General features: G+C 42.2%; 1 protein-coding gene across 1 annotated transcript in view; it reads left to right on the forward strand.

Moving 5' to 3' along the window:
* The first annotated feature begins 1,155 nt into the window (after positions 1–1,155).
* Positions 1,156–21,663, forward strand: part of PIK3R1 (phosphoinositide-3-kinase regulatory subunit 1) — an 85,445-nt gene continuing 64,937 nt past the window's right edge. Inside the window, exons 1-2 of the mRNA XM_054488000.2 lie at positions 1,156–1,390; positions 11,693–12,412. Of these exons, the coding sequence (XP_054343975.1) occupies positions 12,079–12,412 (334 nt within the window). The 5' untranslated portion in view covers positions 1,156–1,390; positions 11,693–12,078. The remainder of the gene's footprint in view (positions 1,391–11,692; positions 12,413–21,663) is intronic.

Below are 21,663 nucleotides of genomic sequence, written 5' to 3' on the forward strand. Positions count from 1 at the left end.
ACAGAGGCCAAGTACTTAGGTTTTGTGTGTTTGTTTTTAAAAGAGTTTTCTTGCAAGGAAACTGGGAGGGAACTATAAAAGGGCTTTAGGCAAACAGGGTGGGCGGGTGCAGGGCTTTAAGCTGCGGAAAGGAGAATCTGGAAAGAGCTTTTAGGAAGCAGATTCTCACATGTTTTAATATGAAATAGTGGCACACGCGGTGCTGGCATTCCATCTTACCATCAGTGGAGGTTTGAACCAACATCAAATTTTTCTGGAGCAACTTAGGTAATTATTACTTGAAGAATCTGCATTTCAAAACTAACACCTTTAAGGAACAATGTAATTCACCCGAGCTTCCCCCACCCCCGCCAACCCCGCCCCCCGACCCCGCGAACGCCGAGAGGCCCGTGGTCTGCCTGAGTGATCTCCATTTGCTCTGTCATCTCAGGACTAGAAGGCATCAGCCAGCGTACGCCCTCAGAAAACTCTCTTCCCTTCTCGCGGTTCCGCCTGGCTCCCGGAGGCGGCGATGCCAGGCTGCCGGAGTTAGCCAGCGGCAGGCTGCGGGCGCCCGTCCCTCCTGTTCACCCTTTCACCCCTCCTTCACCCCCTGAGCGCCAGGCGGGTGCCGCGGGTTTTCCGCCCACTCGGAAGGCTGTGCTGGCGAGACCAGGAATTGCAGGGCCTCTCCGCTTTGGCGAGCTCTGGAATCCGAGTCTTCCCCACTCCAGCCACACTGCTGGGGCGCTAGGGGCTCGAAAAAGCCTGGGGTTGGCTGCAAGACACTCGGATTAGAGACGCAGCCAGCCTCCAGGGAGGTCTGAACTTGTCTTCGACCTCCCCGAACCCCTCCGCCTCTGCGCTGGGAGATGCCCAGCAGCCGGGCGGGCCCGGGACGCGCAGAGCCAGAGCCCTCCGCAGCGGAGGCAGCGCGCGGCACGGCCGCCCGGGGCATCCCCGCGGCTGGGGGCGGAAGGCGAGGGCGGTGGCAGGAAGGGTCTGCCAGGCCGGAGCTCGCTCCCCCACCGCCCGCCGCCGGCTTGGAGGCCGGAGCGGTGCGGCCGGAAAGGGGCGGAGCGGGGCGGAGCCGCGGGCGGAAAGGGGCGGAGCCGCGGGCTCTGGTTGGTGTGGGCTCGGGGGCGGGGCGCGCGGGGCCGGGCCGGAGGCGGGGCTAGCGCCGGGCGCTGGAGCTGCGGGCGCACGGAGAGGAGTCGCCAGCAGCTGGAGCGGAGTTGGAGGAAGCAGCGGCAGCGGCGAGGGCGGCAGGCTAGCTGTCGGAGACGGCAAGCACGGATCGGGCACAGCCGGCGGGTCGCAGCCGGGCTGGAGGAGCGTCGGAACCGAGCGGGCAGGAGGCCACCGCTGCAGCGCGGGCCCCGCAGAGGAAGGAAGCCGGCGGGCGGGGGAGGTAGGCAGCAGCGGCCCCGGGTGTGTGTGCTCGGGCGGGGGAGGCGGTGCATGTGTGCACGGCTGCCGCGGCTCTCTTCCTGTCACTGGCACCCGCTTCTCCTTCTGCAGAGCCCCGCCGGGGGGAAGCGGGCTGGCCACCGGCCCTCCCCGCCTCCGGCATCTCCTGGCCGCCGGGCAGCACTCACCCCGCGCGCGGCCGGCGTCCTGCGAGATCCCGGCCATCCTGACTCCGGTTTCCCCCGTTCTCCTGCGAGCTGGTCTTGCACGCCGCCGGTCGCATTTGCCCCCGGAGTTGCCGACGAGCTCGGGCTTCCTCCCACCCTCCGTCACCGCACACTTCCGAGGGTCCCCGCTGTCGCCTTGCTGCAGTTTTCCGGGGCCCCTCACCGGAGGAGAGCGCCCTGGCCGCTGCTTTCGTGTTGCGGGAAGGAGCGCTCCCTTCCCCCGTGGCCCTCCAGCTGCAGCCAGGGTCGCTGCCCGGGCCCTTCCCGGGGCGGGCGAGGCGGCGGTGGTCCCCGGAGCTCGTCCCCTAACCCCCGCCTTCCGAAGTTTGCCGCCCTCCTCTTCCGGGGTGGGGGAAGTGCGCCTCGGGGCGGTTGGTCGCTGGGGCCCTAACTCAGCGTCTAGTGCCAGCCAAGCTTGGGCAGGTTGTTGGAGGCATATTTAGTGGGGTCTTGGAACCGCCCGGAAATCCAGCTTTTTGGAACGTGGGGCGAGACGGGAGGGACCTGCCCAGCAATATGGAGCCGGCTGGGGAGAGGCAGGGAGCGTGCAACCCGGAGCTAAAATATCGTGGGCAATTCTCTGGAAACCACAGCTCTAACACTAGTGAGCTCTAACCACAGCTCTAACCTAAGCTCAGAAACTGCCCCTCAGATCACAAGACAAAGAGAACAGAAAACCTCTGGCCAGGCACTCCTGTACAGAAATACACTCTGGTAACCAGAATTGGAGCCTGAAATGCAAGGGTATATGCAGAATGGCTGTTACATGTTGAATGCAGAATGTGTGTCAACTGGGTTTGGGGGAATTCTTCTGTTTCCCGGGGCGCTATTAATATCGGAAAGGTCTCACTTCCACCGTTAATCCCTTGAGCTGCAGCGCTGTTGGTGTCCGAGTGTGAGTCTGCTCTTTATTTGGGGGCTTCATGATTTTAGGTGTTTTTTTTTTTTTCTGTTCTTTTCCCCTTTGTCAGCCAGTGCGAAGTACCAATGGATAAAGCAGTTCCGGGTTTTGAATGCAACATAAGATTGTCATTTTGGTGTGATGAGGCTCAAGTTTTAGTAATCGGGAGGGATATTCACAGAGCTTATTGGTCAAGGCTTGATGTGGAGTTATATTTTAATGCTTCATTAGTTCTGTTACGTTTTGGCAACCTTAAAGATGGTTAGATATTTGCCAGGAAGGGTTGGAGTGAGCAGACAGGTTCATTTCTTAAGCAGGCTATTAGAGTATTAGATCGTCACAGTTTGAATTACCAGGAATTTGGTGACTTCTGCACAGAAGGCCACAAGTATCTTTTAACGTTGAAAAAGGAAGAAAAAGCAACCCACTAGCTATATAACTTTTTGACAGATTACACTGTTCTTGAAAAACCGTTTAGAAGAAAGCAGATAATAGTTTTCTTAGGTGCAAAAGTTGATTAAACTTTGGGAAGCAAGTGTTTTTGACCAGTATAAAGAAAATAAGAGTAATGTGGGGGGGGGGGCGGGGGGGCGGGGGGTGTGCGCGCGCGTGCGCGCGCCTGCGGCTAAAGTTTGGGAAGAAATGTTGGTTCAGAGTTAAGGTTTAAGTTGGAAAGGCCAGTGGAGGAGGCTCCCTGCCTTGCAGAACTGCTGGGTATTGTCACTGCTTGCCTCTTCGGCTTTTATATGCAGGTAGGTACTAGACAGTCATATTACTTTTTCCAGAGACGTGTATAGATTTTTATGATTGGGAGAAAGTTTAATGTATCTGATACTAGCTTGCAAAGTGTAATATGCATTTACTTTTAACTTTCATCTTGACTTGGGACCTGTTCTTAGTTGCATAACAGAACTCTGCAATGTACACACTGCTATTTGATGTTTTATCTGCTTTTTAAAAATGATGATATCAGTGAGTCTTTTCATATCCATGATGCTGTATAGTCAGTGTAAAAAGCATTTTGTTTCCCATTTATTAAATGTTTTTTCTTTAGCGATTTCTTGAGTTTAAATGTACTAAGCGCAGGAAATCCTCACAGAATAAAGTTGGTTTTGGGAAGCAGAAGTGGAACAATAAGTTACAGGAATACATATTTTGATTATAGACAGTGATGATGGAGGTGTGCGTTTATCTTCTGGTAATGTCAGTTTCACCTAAAGTGATTTTTGAAGGACTTTGAATTGTAAATGCAAACCTGCTCAAACTAACCCAAATTTTGTACTGTTAAAAGTGTTGGCCATTTCTTTACATTTTTCCATGAATGTCATGTAATTTTTAGGTAGATATGTTGATTGAAATTTCCTTTTTTCTCTTAGGTCGTTCAGGAGAGTGTTGTAAAAAGGCATCTACTCTGAAAGATTGTTCACATGATCATTAAAATAGGAACAATTCTAGTTCAGCTTTTATTGTGTTTGCATTTTGTGATTTGCAAAATACATGTTTTATTGAATAAAGAGATGGTGAATGAGAAGGCTGAAAAAAATTGATTTTTATGCTCAAGTAGAATATAGCCAGTTGAGATAATGTTTGTGTTGGGTTTTTAGAATTCTCTCACGTCAAGGCATACACAATGCAGAAGATATCGTATGTTTCATATGAGTTCCTACAGCTCTCCCTCTTGCAGGGCACAGGGTTTGCATGTGAAGGCAAGAGAATGAAGCATTTTAATGAAGCCCTGGAAGACTAGAAAGTTAGTTATCAATGGAAGGAATTATCAAGTTAGTTTTTACTTTAGAAAGCCGAATATAAATTATATCACAGCTTTTTATCAAAAACCTAGGTTGTAATTAATTTTCAAAGTATTCATATCATTTACTGCATTTTTCCATGCCTCGTTTACGTACACCCTAATGCCCTAATGTGATTACTTGCCGTGATTCTGCCAATACTTGCATGGAGTTACTTGCTTAAAAGAGTGGCAATTAATGACCATTTTATGTACACTAAGCCACATGAGCTGAAAAAATGGACTATATAGTTACTTATAAACTTGTCTGTTTGGCCTTTATTTATCCCCTAGGTGTTAGGTGTTTATTTTATATTTGAAAGGCTAGAGTGATTGTAGTATAGCGTTATTGGAAAAAATGTCTACTGTAGAAACATCTTGGGAGATTTTATTCTGCTAGCATTGTTTTCCTTAAAGTAAATCAAATACATATCCACAGGCACCTGTAGTCAAAATAGTTGTCAGGTTAATGATCATCCAAGAGAGTCCTGAAGTCACAGGAGTCTGGCCTAAGTGTGAGGAGACTCAACCAGTGAGTGTAGTGAGTTAATAAAGCCAAGGCATCTGGACCAGCCGTTCCTTGCCTGTTGTCTTCCTCCCTGGATGTCCCAGTGTCCCAGCCTGGGCTTCTGCCCCAGGATCAAGGGCTGTACCATGAGGACACAGCTACTCATCTCTAAATCCTAGGGATGCACACACACATGTACACATCCCTTGGCCTCTCCCAGGCCTCCTTTGTCCTGACCTCTGTAGAGCCGTCCTCTACCTCAGGTAAGGAGAGAACTACATGGGCAAAGTCCACACTCAGCCTTTATCTATTTACTCCAAAAGAGGTTTAAGACAGCGGGAGTTTTATTTTAGCTAGATTCGGGATTCAGTTAGAACTGTTTACAGAGTTAAGGCGCAATGAAGAAGAAAATTCCTCACAAATGTTTGTTCCTCTGTTAAATCTGAATTGTATAAATGACAGTAGGTGACATTCAATACTAATAGAAATAATTAGCTATGTAACTTTAGGCAAAATATTTAACTTTTATCTGCTTGTTTTCTCATCTGTAAAATAGGGATAATTGTTGTACTTAGAGTGGTTGTAACGGTTAAATGAGTTGATACATGTACAACTCTGAGAACTATGTGCCTGGCACATAGTAAGTACTATGTTGGCATTAATTATCCTAAGCTCCTATTATCAAGTATGGAGCTAAGTGCTTTATGTATGTCATTTTGTTAATCCTCATAATGATTCTGTGGGGTATAGGTTTGCTTATATCTGTCTCACAGATGATAAAACCGTGCCACAGAGAGGTTTAAGTAACTTTCCTGAGATTACATACTTAGGCACAATCTGATTGGGGCAGCTGCTTGAATCTGAAGCTCAGTATTCATACTAACCTTGCCAAGAAGTTTACAGAATAGCATCTTTTTTTCAGAAGAAGAGAGACTTGAAATCATCCCCTTCAGTCCTCTCATTCCTGCCCCCTCAGGTCCTCTTCATTGTGATGATGCAGAGAACTGGAATGGTCAACCTCATGGCCTTTTCTGGGTGATAGGATCTGTCCCTCAGGTCCCAGAAGCTACGTCACCCTTTCTCCCAGCCTCCGCGTAGTGGCTACTGCGTGCCTAAGCGTTGCCGTCACCTGGGCCTGAGTCATTCCTCCGTGTCTCCTGCAGTACCTTCCCCTCATGTTGGCTGCTTTCTGAAGAGCCCTGTCTCCTTGTTGTGTTACCTGGGCTTGTGCTACCTGTTCTCCTCTTCCTCGCCCCACAAACACAACACCAAAAGGGCTTGTAGGCGAGAATTACAGCCTATACAGCCTATTTACCCACACCATGCACCCAGCCCTGAGCATGGCAGCATGCAACACATTCTATTTAGTTGGTTGGTATGGAAATGAATTTGATGTCTATTATTTGGGGTTAATCTGAGCCCATTATTTTCATTTTATTTTAATTGATATAAAATCCACATACCATAAAATTCACCCTAAATTCATCATTTCAAATTGAAGGCAATTTATTGTGTTTACTAGGTGCCATGGGTTGAATGTGTCCCCCAGAGTTTACATGTCAGAAATGTAATCCCTAATGCAACTGTGTTGGGAAGTGGGGCCTAATAGGAGGCTGTGCTCTCTTGAATGGATTCATGTCATTATGGCAAGAGTAGATTAGTTATCTTGGGAATGGGCTTGTTATAAACTTGACTTTGGCCCTGTCTTGCTGTCTTGCCCTTGCAAGAGGACATAGGATGAAGGCCTTCACCAGATGCCAGTGCCGTGCTCTTGGACTTTCCAGCCTCCAGAACCAGATATACTTCTGTTGTTTATAAATTACCCAGTCTCAGGAATTCCATTATAACAACACAAAATGGACTAAGACACTAGGATATTTTAATTTTGTTCATCTTGATTTTCATGATTTCTGAGACACCATGATTTGGAAGGTAAACCATTTTTAAATAATGATTTTTTTAAAGACTGTATGAATTTAGGTGAGGAGCTTGACCTAGACTCTGAACTAGCACACTGAAGTTAAAAAGATGGAATGTAGAGAGATATGGGCTGTGGGCCCAGGAACCCTTCCATACCCTCCTGCCTTGGTTGAAGACCCATTGCCATCCAATGCCAAACTGCTAATTTCACTGGGAGATAGAATCACATGACTTGGATATATTCTTGATTAATTTAATGTGATTTAAAAATATCCTGTATTCCTGCCTCTCCATCAAGTTTTCTAAATTCTTGTCATTTCTAAATGGGGAATGGAGTAACTCAACAAAGTCAGAGAGGGCTTTTTTGTTTGGCTCTTTGCCAAAATGCCTATAGGTTAGAGGGTTACACAGAAAATCTACTTTACAGCAGTTGTACGTTAAGTAGCTGTGGATTGCTATTTGTCAAACATCAGAAACAATTTTATTTTGGTGAATAGAAAGAGAATTGCTCTGTATCTTAGCAGGGACAGAAAATATGCTTCTGATTAATGGGATTGCAGGCAGTCATTAGAAGGATTGAAAGACTGGAGAAAAATTCCTTAAACAAAATTTTGAACTGTTGCATATGATGTTATATAAGAGTAAGTTAGTTTACTTGTTCGTAGGATTCTTTTATACCCTTTATTACAATAACTTATGCATGCACTAGCTTGGAGCCTATATCACAAAACTGCCTTGGTTATTTGAAAATATTACATTGTAGATAATGTTATCTACATATAAAAAGCCTTTGCTATGTGAATAATCATGTCAGAACTGGGTGAAAATAGTTTAGTGGGCAGGTATATGTAGCGAAAGAGAATGGAGGCATGATAGACTGAATCTGAGGAAAAATCCTGTTGATTTGGATAGTTTAGGCTCCAGGTCGATCTCGGTAGGGGGGAGGTGGTTACACAGGTATTGCCAAATACCTCAGGCTGCTGGGTCTTCTGCAGTACTGTGAAGAATTTGAGGATGAGAGAAAAGAGAACTTCTCAGTCCTCTAGATATGACAGTCCTTGTGGCAGTGCCATATCCCCCCAAGGAGGAGCTGAGTTATTGGAAATTGTTCAGTGGAGGGGCCTGGGATAGTGGCAGGAGGCAGAGGTGCTAAGAAGGATACAGGTGGCAGAAGCTAAGCTCATAGAGCAGAAATAGGCAGGATTCCAGAAGTGGGCAGCCTTCCAGAAGTGGTGTGCCCAATATTCTTTTATTCACTAGTTTATGGACTTCTTTGGCAGGGACACATTTTAATGAAGTCTCTTTGGAAGAAAATTTGCATGGCTGAGATGCTGGGTTTTGGAGTTGATGGAACTGCGGAGTTAAAATAGCTATTTTGTGTGTGCAGGTAGTGTGAAAGAGCCACATACAGTATCAGTAAAGCCACTGTCTGAGAGAGTTAAAGAGGCAGACAGACAGTTAAGGTTAATTGAAGTGATCAGCTTGTGCAGGCCAGGAACCTGCATCATCGACACCAAAGCAAGTTGAGTTCAGGCAGTAGATACTAGAGGTGTTAAAAATGGGACTTATGGAGCCAGACTGCCTGGATCTGAATTCTAGTTCCTCTTCGCAATTGCTGAGTATTATCATGACAGAGATATTCTCTGTCCTATGTTAAGTGAGACTACTGATAGTACCTGTTTTTATATAGTTATCTACACACACACACATATACATATATGACTATATATATGACTATATATATATGACTATATATAACTATATATAGTCAGCATCATCATATTATCTAATACTAATTGGGAGCTATATGTGTACAAACTCAATCATCATCATCATCATCATCATCACCCAATACTTAACCGGAGTTTTATGTGTATTAACCCATTCAGTCCTCAAGAATGACAGACATCAAAATGGACATGGCAGTCAGGAGAAAGTGTACAATGTGCAAAAGAGTAGGGGTGGCTGTCTTCTCTGTCTAGCTAAGGGCTCTCTACATCTTATCACCATGCGGTCCAGTCCCCACCCCAATAACTTGACTGCTCTCCCTTTTTTTTTTTTTTTTTTTACAACGTTGCCCTCAGACCACTTAATTGACGCTGACTAATGGCTGGCCTTGAATTAACGTCTGCATCAATGGATGGATGCCCTGTTTGTATCCATCTTCCTGGCCTTGCTTTGGGGTCTCAGAAGACAGAAATGGTGTGTTCTATTTACCATCCTAGAGTCATAGAAGATTTGTGGTTCTTTTTATCAGATGAGGACGCAGAGTTCTGCACAGGGTTCTTCTTACCCACAAAGTAAGGTTCTTCTTACTGGTGGCAAGGGAGAGAGAATTTGTAGAGACCTTTAGTTCTCTGTCACTTCAGACAGGGATTGCCTCTCTGGTGTCTGGCCTCTAAAAGTCATCATGTTCCTTAGGTTTCTATTTCCCTTTGCACAAATTTAGCCTCAGGCAGACTCAAGCACAGCTTTTAGGTTTGTAAAACCTTGAGAAGTCCTGGAGCCTTTTCTTAATACAGAGCTCCCTGGCAAGCAACAGCTTCAGCGGTAAGCTGTGAGCAAGGGCTTGCTTGATGCTTCCTGGAGGATTGAAGATGGGGAAGAGTTTGTTCATTATACTTCCCATTCTATTAAGAATCCCACCAAACTGGCCCACTGGGTGGCTGGAATAGAGGAAGTGTTAGGAAGCAGCTGGCATAAAGATCTACCCAGCCTACTGGTTAAGGATTTTTTTTCCCCCTAAAAGACATACATTGCCAGGAAAAGCTAACAAAAATTTCAAGGCAGATTTGGAGGAATTAAATTATTCTTAGGCATATTGCCTGGTTTCTAAGCATTTAGGGATATGTAAATGTTCGTGTTCTTTAGAGGTCTCTGTCTCTTTTGTACAGAGTACATTACTACTAAAAATGAGATTTGCTAGTTCTACATTTTCATGTGAATTTATGCAGTGAATATTCAATTTGATTCTGGATCTTTCAAAAGGAAAGGCTTTCTTTAAACAAATAATATAGCTTATTTTTCTGATATGCTCTATTGGTTGCTTTGATTTTTTTCTCCGACAACTGAAATGCAAAGTAGAGTACTATCCCCAATTAATATTCTTGCTCCACAAAGACTTCCAGTGTTTGTTTTCGCTTCTTTTAATATGTAACTCTCCTAAGTGTGTTATTGTATTACAGCTAAGAGGCTTTAACCATGTAAAGTTGAATACTTTACACTTCTGAATGCCAACATAACAATTAATCTATGATTAGATTTTGCTTCTTAAGATGCCTCCACTGACGAGTGCCTGTAATATTAAACTTCTAAAGTGTTCCACTCTTTAAAACTTATAAAAGCTCTCTTTGATATAGCCCACTGAAATTGTGTGGCTATTGTTTTTATTGCTTTATTGTGCAGCCAGCTTAACTGAAACCTCTGGGTGGCTTTTACTCTTTATAATAAAGATAACATTGAGAAATGCCTGGAGTACAAAGTGTATATGTGTACATGCCGTTCTCAGCCATCTACTCTGACTTAGCAACTCTCTAATTCCCTTGCCTCCACTATGTTTAAGAACAAAAAAGAAAAACACTTCCATTTCCCATTTCCTCCATCAAGCTCTCTTTATAGAGTGGTCTGCAGCAACCATTGCTACTTCCTCTCTGGTATTTTTTAACTCCTTAAGACGTTGTTGCTGTCCTCACTGCTGGACTGGAATCTGCGTGATGATTCCATCATGAGCGAAGCCCCAAATTATTTAGCCTTGACTCAGTCTCTCCTGTCTGGATGCCTTTGTAGGATTTAGTCTTAGGGATCACATTTTCCTACTTGAACTCTTCTTCCTTGTTTTTGGGACGTCTCTAAACCTTGACTTTCCTTCCTCAGTTACATACATTGAACTTCACTATTTGGCCCTTGGATCATTTTTTTTTTTTTTTTAACTTTTAATTTGTCCTTGTGAGCTCTTCCATTCCATTGAATTCAGCCTTGCCTAATTGTGGCTGATTGCCAAATCCCTAGCATGTTTCCTCTTCTGAATCACAGACCAGGGTTTCATCAGCCACTAGCATACTTGCACAGGGGTGCCCAGAATCACCGTCTGCCCAGAATCACCGTCAGCCCATCAGGTCACCTGGCTTCTCTTTGCCTGATAGTGCTACAAACTCTCATTAATGCAGGATCAGGCACCCTTTGCTCCTCTCGTTCTCGCTGCACATTTAAGCATTTGCCACATCCCACATGTTCTTTCTCTGCAGTGTTTATTTCACTCCTCCCCTTTCCACACCTGCTGCTGCCACCCTGGTTTGTGTCCTCACTACCTCTTGGCCAGACCTCTGCAACGCACCTTTCTCACACATTGTGGTTAGATTGATATTCCTCAAGTGCAGCTCTGATCCTATTGGTCACTTTTCACCAAGCCCTTTCAGTGTTCCACATTATGGGCTGAATTACTCACAAACTCAGCATGGGCATGTGTGATGTCCTACAGCCCCTACCTAAATCTCTAACCCCAATCCCCCTGCTCCCTCTTTGGCTTCAGACAGATTGGACTGCCTGTTCTAGCTCTTCTCAGAATATGATATTTTCTTAGTCACTTCTGTAACTAGTGTCCCACCACACATTCCATTCTGTCCTCAGATTCCTGCACAGTTAGTGTGCTTTCTCCCTCGTTTGAACCCTGTAGTGTTTAGTTTCTGCCTCTCTTATGACATGTACTAGTGTTGTGGCTCTGTGTACTAGTCTTATCACTGAGACATTGCCTCATGCCGACACTGCTCCCCTCTGCCCCCGCCCAGTGTTCTTAGAAGGCAGGGACTGCCTTTACTAATCTTTGTTGTGTCAAGCAGTAGTACACTGGCCTGTGTCTGTCTGCCAAATCGATTAAGTACTTGTTGAATGGAAGTAGAAATTCCAATTAACACAGATGGCAAAGTGTGTTGTTCATTCTTAAGTCTCGTTTTCTTCATTCCTAGGTGAAGCTCGTGTGTGGAGTGCCACGGTACAATCAGTCGACAGATGGACAGTGTGACAAAAGTGTCAGAAAGGATTGGGCCTCGCTGTGAGAGTCAGCCTGGATTCAAAGTGTTGACAAGTTGCTGAAAAGGAAGCCAGTGAGAGGACTGTGGCACGCAGAGGAAGTGGAGCCCTGTCTTCGGTCACACCATTGATGGAGGACAGATGGACAGCCGTATGGCCAGTCACCTCTCCTCTTAAACCTTTGGAGAGTGGTCCTTTGTCCTCTGCTGGACACATAATAGGGATTCTAACACACTCTCTGAATTCACTTTTCATAAAAACGTAAAATCGGACTGCTCTGTACAACCAGGCTCAACTGTTGCATGGTAGCAGATTTGCAAACATGAGTGCTGAGGGGTACCAGTACAGAGCGCTGTATGATTATAAAAAGGAAAGAGAAGAAGATATTGACTTGCACTTGGGTGACATATTGACTGTGAATAAAGGGTCCTTAGTAGCTCTTGGATTCAGTGATGGACAGGAAGCCAGGCCTGAAGAAATTGGCTGGTTAAATGGCTATAATGAAACCACAGGGGAAAGGGGGGACTTTCCGGGAACTTATGTAGAATATATTGGAAGGAAAAAAATCTCGCCTCCCACACCAAAGCCCCGGCCACCTCGGCCTCTTCCTGTTGCACCAGGTTCTTCGAAAACTGAAGCAGATGTTGAACAACAAGGTCAGTATTGATAAGTGGTTGCTTAATGACTCCCTTTCTTTTTCTTTTTAAGGAAAAGTCTTAAGTTTGGGTTGAGTTGTTATGTTCTGGGCAGAAGTTATCTTGGCAACTGCACCTGAATTGATGTGTGGTGCATAAAAGCTTGGTCAATCATTACACAACTAGAAATTTGTGTTTGTGGGGTTGGAAGTTGTTATAAAAATAGGGACACAGTATCTGAGAACCTGTTTAGTGAGTGTCTTTGAACACTATTATTATAGTTGTCATTGAATTAAACATCTACTATATTTCTTATTTTTGTAATTGGCATTATAGGTGGAGTATTCCTAGTCTGAAAATATTAAATCTAAAATGCTGAAAAATCCAAAATTTTTTGACAGCCAAAGGAAATTCTCATTAGAGCATTTCAGAATTCAGATTTTCAGATTAAGAGTGGTCAAGGGGTATAACGCAAATATTCCAAAATCCAGAACAACATGAAATCTACAGCACTTCTGGTTCCAAGCATTTCAGATAAGGAATACTCAACCTGTGTATATCTAATAATAATTTTGGGAAAGTGGAGGGTAAGTCTAATATTAAGTATATTTAACATGATTTGTATGGAAAAATGTAGAGAGTAATAAAATGACCACGGAACTCGGCTGAGAAGAAACCATTGTTTTTATAACCCGGTATCTACCTCTTGGTTTCCTCTCCAGGATCGCTGTGGCCAAAGCTGAAACCCAATCCTATAGTTAGTATAAAAGTAAAGGGATTTCACTTCCTTTGTGGGTAGTGTCATTTGTAGCATTAATGCCTATAGTCTGGTTTGCCTTCATGAGGGGGAAGAAAAATTCACTGAATACTTTTTTTAAATGGAAACCACCTTCATTCAAAAACCACTTATTGCTTATTGGAGATGGTCCATACTTGCGCTTCAGGCACAGCTGTGTCTTTAAGGTTTATCTTCTGTTCGGTTTCACACAGAGACAAGCCTTATGCTCAGCTTTGCTGTTATCAGCTTTGTCAAATACCGGTTTCCTCACTAGTAAATCACACGCATTTTTCTTTTTTTCTCCTGTGTAGTCTTCTTTCTTAGGGTCTAAGAAGGGAATGGGAAGGAATGGTTTGAGATGGGTGGGCCTAACTGCAGTAGTTATATATTGAGGAGACCTGACTGGCATCACAGGATATTTCTGGAAGAGATTCTGATACCACTAGTAAGCTATTATACCTTCTTTAATGTTGCCTTTTTCTAACACAAGCGAATAAGACAATGAGAACAGAGAAACAGAATGCAAGCATAAGAGCTGCCTTTCAGTATTGAGTAATACTAGATTGGGAATATTGTGTTAAAGTCAAGGAATTTATTAATGATACCTGAAGGGAAGCCCTTTTCTTTCCCATACCCAGCCCAAAAGGGATACTTATTTCATAAATGTTATACTTTATAATGTTCAAATAATATCTTCTATTATATTGTTCAAAAGCCAAAGTTAATTTTTCTTTGCAGATCAATCAAAAAACCATGACTCTCCTCACATACATAAGTGATTTTGTCAACCATTGCAGCACTTAGCAGATTGAAGATACATACGTAATCGTTTTTCTCCACCAAGTTATGTATTTTCACCTTTTATTTTTTTAAGTTAAAAACACTTTCTTCAGCAGCCTAATTCCAAAGGAAAAGTGATTTAATTTTTCCGAGAATACAGAGCTTTACAGAATCATAAAAATATCTCAGTTGAATTAGAGAAGATTATTTAAAGGGTGGAATAAGGGCACCTTGTCAAGATTAGTTACAAAACAATTGTATAAAAGCAGTTTCTAAACAAAATTCGCATTTGATAATTGCTATCAGGTGTAAGTTTCTTTGGCTCTGGTGTACAGAAAAGCAAGTCTTTCCTTATAGGAAAAGTCATTTTCTCTTTTTATATCCTAAACTATTTTATAATGCTTGCTTTCTCATGTAATGTGATGACAATTGAGATTTTTAGCAGCTTTTTCAGTTTTCTTTAATACATGGAAAGATGGAGTGAAATGAAAATTTTTAGCAGAATTCAAGAGAGAGACCCGTGATAATGTGCATAAAAGTATTAGAGCCTGAATATAAATGAGAAATTAGGAATAACTGAAAGGTTGAAAAGAGAGTGTGGGGGGGGGTCATGTGGGGAGTATAATACTAAACATTCAATTTTCTAGAAATGTTGGTCTTGTATTCTCCTTCAAATATTCCTATGAAGTGAGAATTCAATAGTTCCTATGAGTTGCATGTTGAATTGATATGGAAAGTAGTTATAAGGACAAATTTTATATGTTGGAACCTGTGAGACTGGTTTCCTTTGCCTCCGTTTGTATTTCTTTGAAAAGCTTTTGCAGTGACAAATTGTGTGAAGGCAAGAAATGATAGTTCTGTTCTATTCTTACTGTAATTGAATTCTTTAGTTCTTTTCTTTTTTTTTCCTTTTAACACCCTCCACCTCCACCTGACTTAGCCAGTTTTTCATGTTATGCTGTGTTTATTGCATTTAGAAGGTTATTCCTCACCAAGCCCCCGCCCCAGGTCTAGGAACCACATGCAGTTTTGTTTTGTGGACTTGGCACACCTCGTTAATGGGCAGCAGGGCAGACAGAGGGTGCGAGGACAGCCTGCATGCCAATTGTGTGTCTGTGTCCTGCTGAGCCTTGCTACCCTCTCTGTTTTTAAAAGGAAATTGTCATTAGACTTTGGCCAAAAGTACATTCTGTGAGAGATTCCTCCCTGTATGATAGAGTCTTACTTTTCCATTTTGCTTGTATGTTCTTGGAAATAAAGCTGTGACATTTAACTTTTTGAGAGAAAGAGTCAAAAACCCTTTAGGAAATCTTATATACAGCACTGTACTTTCTTCCAATACACTTTGCATGCAGTTTTTTAGGAAGCCCTGGCATATAGATTGAATGAATTGTTTTAATTGGATAATCTTAGATGTTTTTGGACTTACATACATTCAGTAAGCATGGTCTGAGTCCTTATTTTGTGCTAGAAAGCAAAGATAAAAGATGAAATCAAGGCTTAAGAGCCAGCATGCCCTGAGATGCTCTCTCATGCCTCTCTTCCACCTTTGGAGCTGTGCTTTTTCTCCTCTGCTAGTACAGCTCTTCCCCTAGACATCTGCCTGACTGACCCACTCTCACTTCTCTGCTCAAATCTTTCTTCTCATGGAGTCAGGCTCTACTCACACTATTCTATGCTGGGATCTACCTCTCTGCTTTTGCAAATCATTGATTACTTAACCCACGATATCGTTTACTTATTACGTTTATTGTTCATTGACTGTTCCCTCTGTTAGATTTTAAGCTCCATAAGGGGAGAGATCTTTGTGGTCCCCCATTATCCTAAGTACCTAGGACATGTGTGGTAGTTTCCCAACATGCTGGTAAACATGTGCTGCTGCAGCTCATCATCCAGCTATTTCACTTTCTGCATTGCTTTTGAAATTGACCACGTGCTCTGAATGTCATGTGCAGTCATACAAAGCTTAATGGCCCATCTTGTTTTAGAAAATAACAGCTTATTTGTTATCCACATCCTCCATCTGAGGCATCCTGCCTTGGCCTTAACCATTGCCTGGTATGTCTCCAGAACTCTTTATTTTCTTCCCAGGGCCTGGGACAGGTAGTTCTGCTGGTGGGAAAGTGCATTAAGCTGATAGTGCCTTCAGTCACTTAAGCCAAGTGGGTAGAGGGTCTGTCATGGTCGGCGAATATCCTCAGGGCAAATTCCGTGCCCTTTCTCCCATCCTTTTATCTCCTTCCCTTTGCATGGGGGCTAAAATTGCCAATATGAGGATAACATTTTATTTTATTTTTCTACAAGCCAGTAGAGCCCTATGTTGTGTTCTTTGGAGAGAACCTCTTCCATGTTTTGTTTGGATAAAGAATGTGCTGGGTGTGCAAGGTGGGTGTTACATGCCCTTGGGTGAGGCAGCTATTGAAAGGCAATCTTATGGCTCTTTCTGCTTTAGCTTGCTCAGATCCTGGCATCCCATCCCCCTACACACAACCCCATTCAGCTAGGGTCCTGTATTTTCTCTTGTACACAACGAAATGAGTTGATTGAAAGTGGGGATATAGGGATATGGGAATAAAAATATATTCCTCTGTGATATGTAAGCCATCCAGTGGGGCTATTTCTCAAGACAGTGGTTTTAACTCATACTTTGAGATCCTTTAATTAAAGTCATGCTAATGCAGAATATTTGGACGGGTGAGAGTCTGTGCCCATGTTAGTTTGTGTAGTGCATTGAAACCTGCTAACACAAGAGATTACTTACTGCATACCTACCTCCATCCTGACCTACACAACCCTCCCTGGCTCCTCCTGCAGACTCTGACAGTGGATTTCAGCTGGTTTCAAACCTAAGACATAAAGCATGCATTTGGCATGGCTTATGTTAAATTTTGATCAAAATCCCTTTTAAACAGAAAGAAAAAGGCCGCCATTGGTGTTGGTTTTCATGGTTTCCCAAGGCATGTTATTGTTAAATTTTTCACGTTCAGCATTTGAGTGTCCCTTCATGGTTGTTGTTCCCTGTCCAGAAAGCAGGGCTGCAATAAATCACAAACATTGACTACACGGTACAGAGAGCACAGAAAATAGTGACCTGATCCCAAATTACACACCTCTGCTGAGCCCGTTGGTCATAATCTACGCTGTCTCCTTGAGGCAAATAGTGCTTGTGCAAGTCATTTGCTTTGCTTCACAAATTCCTGCCTTTGTGAATTCTGTTTTCTTTCAGAATATACTTTCTCATAACATTCTTCACCTTCCTTCCTACTGAAGCCTTTGCTGTGAACTTGGAGGTTTGTCTTGTTAAGCCCAACTGATGAGGAAAACCACCCAATTTATGGTGCTGACTGCTCATTCTGCATCTATCAACCACTCTGTTTTTGCGAGAAAGTTGGGTCAGTTACAGGATCTTAGAAGATAAGGGCCTTTGAGCTCGGTCTCTAACTTCTGACCATGAGAAAAGTTCATCAGGACATTATGGAGATTTTTACCCAGGCATGAAAATTTAAGTGTTTGCCCTCTGTGTTTCAGTAGGAAATGAAATATATTTCTACTGAAATATAATTGATTAAAGAGTGTGTCTGGAAAAAACAAATGTGCTAATTATTTTGAATAAAATCAGATTAGCCTAACCACTTAGGGTCACAGAATATGTCTTTTGCATATTAAATTACTTATTGCAACACAGTTCACCCTCTCATGAGCATTTATATTCTCAATACATTCTTGATTTTTTAAAAACATTTTTTCTGTTAATTTTCTTTCCCTAAAAATGTATAAGAGAAAGGAAAGTAGCCCTAATTAACAATTTGTGTATCCGTGGTTTTTTGAAAATGAAATCGACAAAAAGAGACAGGATTCTCATTTTCACTGCTTTTTAGCAGGAGGGTTCTGACCCTGAGCTGGCCTGGCCACTTTAGGAATTCACAGGCACGCTCTGAGGGGCCTGTGAGTAGGGAGGCTCTCTTACCCAGAGAGGAGACGAAGGCATTTCTCCCTCCTTCCCCCAGTCTGTTATTTGAAGGGAATCACTTGAACTTCTCTCCTAGAGCTGCGGTGACAGTTAAGTCCAGGGTTGCAGAATAAGACAGTATTTGAGGAGAAGAAGCTTTCTGCCAGGTGTCCGTTTCTGCCTCTGTCCTTTAGAATCACAGGATTATGGTAGGCAAGTTATATTTTCTTATTTAAGTGAAATGTTTGTTCGATGCTTTTGTTAAGGCTTCTGTTCTATACATTTCTTTCTGTGTTCGTTTTTCAAAAATGGGAAAAGGGTCCAGTGTCCTTATATGTACATCCTAAGTAAAGCCCTCACACACCTCTGATTCAACTAGGAGTTATTTAACTAGAGGGAGCATATTTTGTTTTCTGGCAACTAAGTTAATGTTGATATTCGAATACAGTTTTCTTTGTTATAAATATGGAACTCTCTATTTAACTTGTCAATAGACTCTTTGATAAATTTGATGTCAGTCTTCTCTGGTTTCTAGGTGAATGCATCTTTGTCTACAACAGGAGACATTCTGATTAGTAAGAATTTCTTATCTGAGTTAGAAAAAAAATGAGAAATTCTGAAATTCAATGACAAATGCTGACTTACATCTGCTAAGTAGCACCCAAAAAGGGGAGAATTTTTTACCTATGGCAAATAAGAGTGCCAAATATGACATCATTTACATATCCATGTTTTGATTAGTAAAAACCAAACAGATGTTAGCAGTACAGCTGGCTCTTGCATATATGTGTATCTTTGTTGCTAACATTTCCATGGGGAAGGATGTAGCACTGGTCTGAAGACTCAGATAGGAGAAAATAACATGGTGTGATAGCTTGAAATGAGAAGCATAATTGCATGATGGATTATATCTGAATGTTTTGAGGTCTTGAGTTTACAGCATTCGATATCAAAGCGGTCCTTAGGCTTTCAATATAGGAGGACACATGGAGAGGGACAAAGTGAACTAGAAATGGGCTTTATTTCAATTACTTGGGTATAGTGTACCTAAAATGTCAAGTTGTTTAACAGAATATCAGACTACTTTATAAATGTGTTATTCCTTCTTACCAATTTATGTAATATTTTATTTTTACTATGAAAATTCCGTGCAGTATACAGTGTGTGGAATTATTGTAGTAGAAACATTGTTAAAATATAACTTTGAATTAAAAACAAAACTTGGTATACATTGTTATATAATGGATAACATAGTGTATACTTTGTTAAAATATATCCTTGCAATTAAAAACAAAACAAATCAGCTGCAAACCTTTGTTTAATTATGTATGCAGAACTTTCTCCCAATGGCTTTATACCACCTAAGGCATGGCTGTGATTTTCAGGAATACCCTCTCTGGGCTGTTTCTTGCTTGGAGGTGTTTGCGATGTATTTGTATTCATCTATCTATCTATTCTCATTTGGTAGATTATGTAATGCCTGTAGATTATTCTGTTCTGTCACAGTTTGATTCATATTGAAGTTATAACTGTGAATTTATTATACCGTATTGCAGGAGACGTAATTTGATGATCAAATCTGATATCCAAGATCGTAAAGAATATAGATATAAATGAAATATAAATCTGTGATATATTATTTGAATCAGAAATTGCACATTGCTTTGCTTTCTATAAATTCCTTAACCTTCTAGTTCCAGTGTTCTCTAATTGTAAGATGAAAAGCTAAATGCTGTCTCTTTTGAGTTTTGGCAGTTTTTGTTTTAATCCTTCTCTTCCTAATCAGAAGAATTGTCGGAGAAATAAGACCCAGAAAAATTGGTTCTCACTAGTAGTGTTTCCCCAATAATGCAACCCAGAAGCCCTGTATATGAGAATAAGGGAATGTAGTGAGAGGATTTATTCAGAGAAACAACCTAGGATGGTTGGAAAGATGTACTTACATGACCTCATTGCACGATCTGATTGGAGACTGGTTCATGGATTGTATGGGATTATTGCTTATGAAAGTGCCCACCTGGTATCCAGTTTTTGCAAATGCACGTGGTGTATGGTTTTAAGACATGTTTCACCAGTGTGAATATTTAGGCTCTACCTCTGTTGGTGGGCAGTTAGCAATTGCTGGTATCTAAACTGGTTTGAGACTTACTGCCTCCTTTGAACGGTATCTGTGCAGTAGCGCTAAACTCATTGACGTGATCTGTGCTGAGAGTTCCTACAGATTTGTTTCATACATATTTGTTAAATTTTCCAAGGTAAGTAGAGAGTGATGGTTATTACATTTGTTTATTCAGACCCCTCTAAATCTACCTAAGAGGTAACACGTTAGCATAGGCATTAGACAAGGCTGCATTGTGAAGTCAGAGTGACTGTCTCGGGTTGTCACTGTCATCTTCCAAGCTTTCTCCTAAAGAAGAAAATTGACATAATGCTCTCAGACTTGGCACATGGGACCAGTGCCACAGCAAGCACTGGTTCTAGCCTGCTACTGGTTTTTGGTAAAATGCAGTTTTCAGAACTACTCAAGGGTGTAATAAGATTAATTTTTATGATATTAGATATAATATGTTAACTTTTTAGCTATTGTTAATCTTAAACACTGATGGCTTTATTTTTATTCTATTTAAGAAAATAATTTTTGAGGCCAGGTGCAGTAGCTCACACCTGTAATCTCAGCATTTTGGGAGGCCAAGGTGGGCAGATCACTTGAGGTCAGGAGATCAAAACCAGCATGGCCAATATAGTGAAACCCCATCTCTACTAAAAATACAAAAGTTAGCTGGGTGTGATGGTGCATGCCTGTAATCCCAGCTACTAGGGAGGCTGAGGCAGGAGAATCGCTTGAAACTGGGAGGCAGATGTTGCAGTGAGCTGAGATTGTGCCACTGCACTTCAGTCTGGGTGACAGAGTGAGACTGTCTCAAAATAAATAAATAAATAAATAATTTTCAATGCTTAAGAATTTTTTATCAGTAAACAGTTCATTTGAATTTTTTTTTGCATTCTTGTGTCCCAACTATAGAAACATAGCTGAATATTTGTGGCATCATTAATGCATAATTTCAAAGCATTTTACACAATTAATTAAATCTTACCATGTTCTTTCAGGTAGCAAAAAGTAAGTTTATTTTTGATTCAGAAGTATTTGAAGAAGTTAGAACAAGATGATTTTATTGCTAAATAATAAGGAATATCTGTGGAGTACCAAGGAATGAGATATAATGAATTTGGTTAGAGTATATCAAAGTACATATTATAGTTTTTGTCTTACACTTCCCTGTGGGTCTGTTTAACTATTGAAAATGTCTTCTTCAAAATGAACCTTAAACATTTGCAAACTTACTCTTTGTTAATTATTCTGCCAAGCATTTTTTTTTTTTTTTTTGAGTCTTGCTCTGTCGCCTAGGCTGGAGTACAGTGGCTCAATCTTGGCTGACTGCAACCTCTGCCTCCTGGGTTCAAGCAGTTCTCCAGCCACAGCCTCCCAAGTAGCTGGGACTACAGGCACATGCTGCCATGCCTGGCTAATTTTTGTATTTTTAGTAGAGACAGGGTTTCAGGCTGGTCAGGCTGGTCTCGAACTCCTAACCTCAGGTGATCCACCCACCTCGGCCTCCTAAATTGGTGGGATTACCAGTGTGAGGTGCCACACCGGCCCTGCCAGGCATTTTATAGACATTTTTCATTTGATGCTCACAACAACCCTGCAAAGATGGCATATTATAACCGTTTTTTTTGTTGTTGTTTTTTTTTTTTTTTGAGATG

The sequence above is a fragment of the Pongo pygmaeus genome, chromosome 4 (genome assembly GCF_028885625.2).
Source record: "Pongo pygmaeus isolate AG05252 chromosome 4, NHGRI_mPonPyg2-v2.0_pri, whole genome shotgun sequence".
Lineage (NCBI taxonomy): Eukaryota > Metazoa > Chordata > Mammalia > Primates > Hominidae > Pongo > Pongo pygmaeus.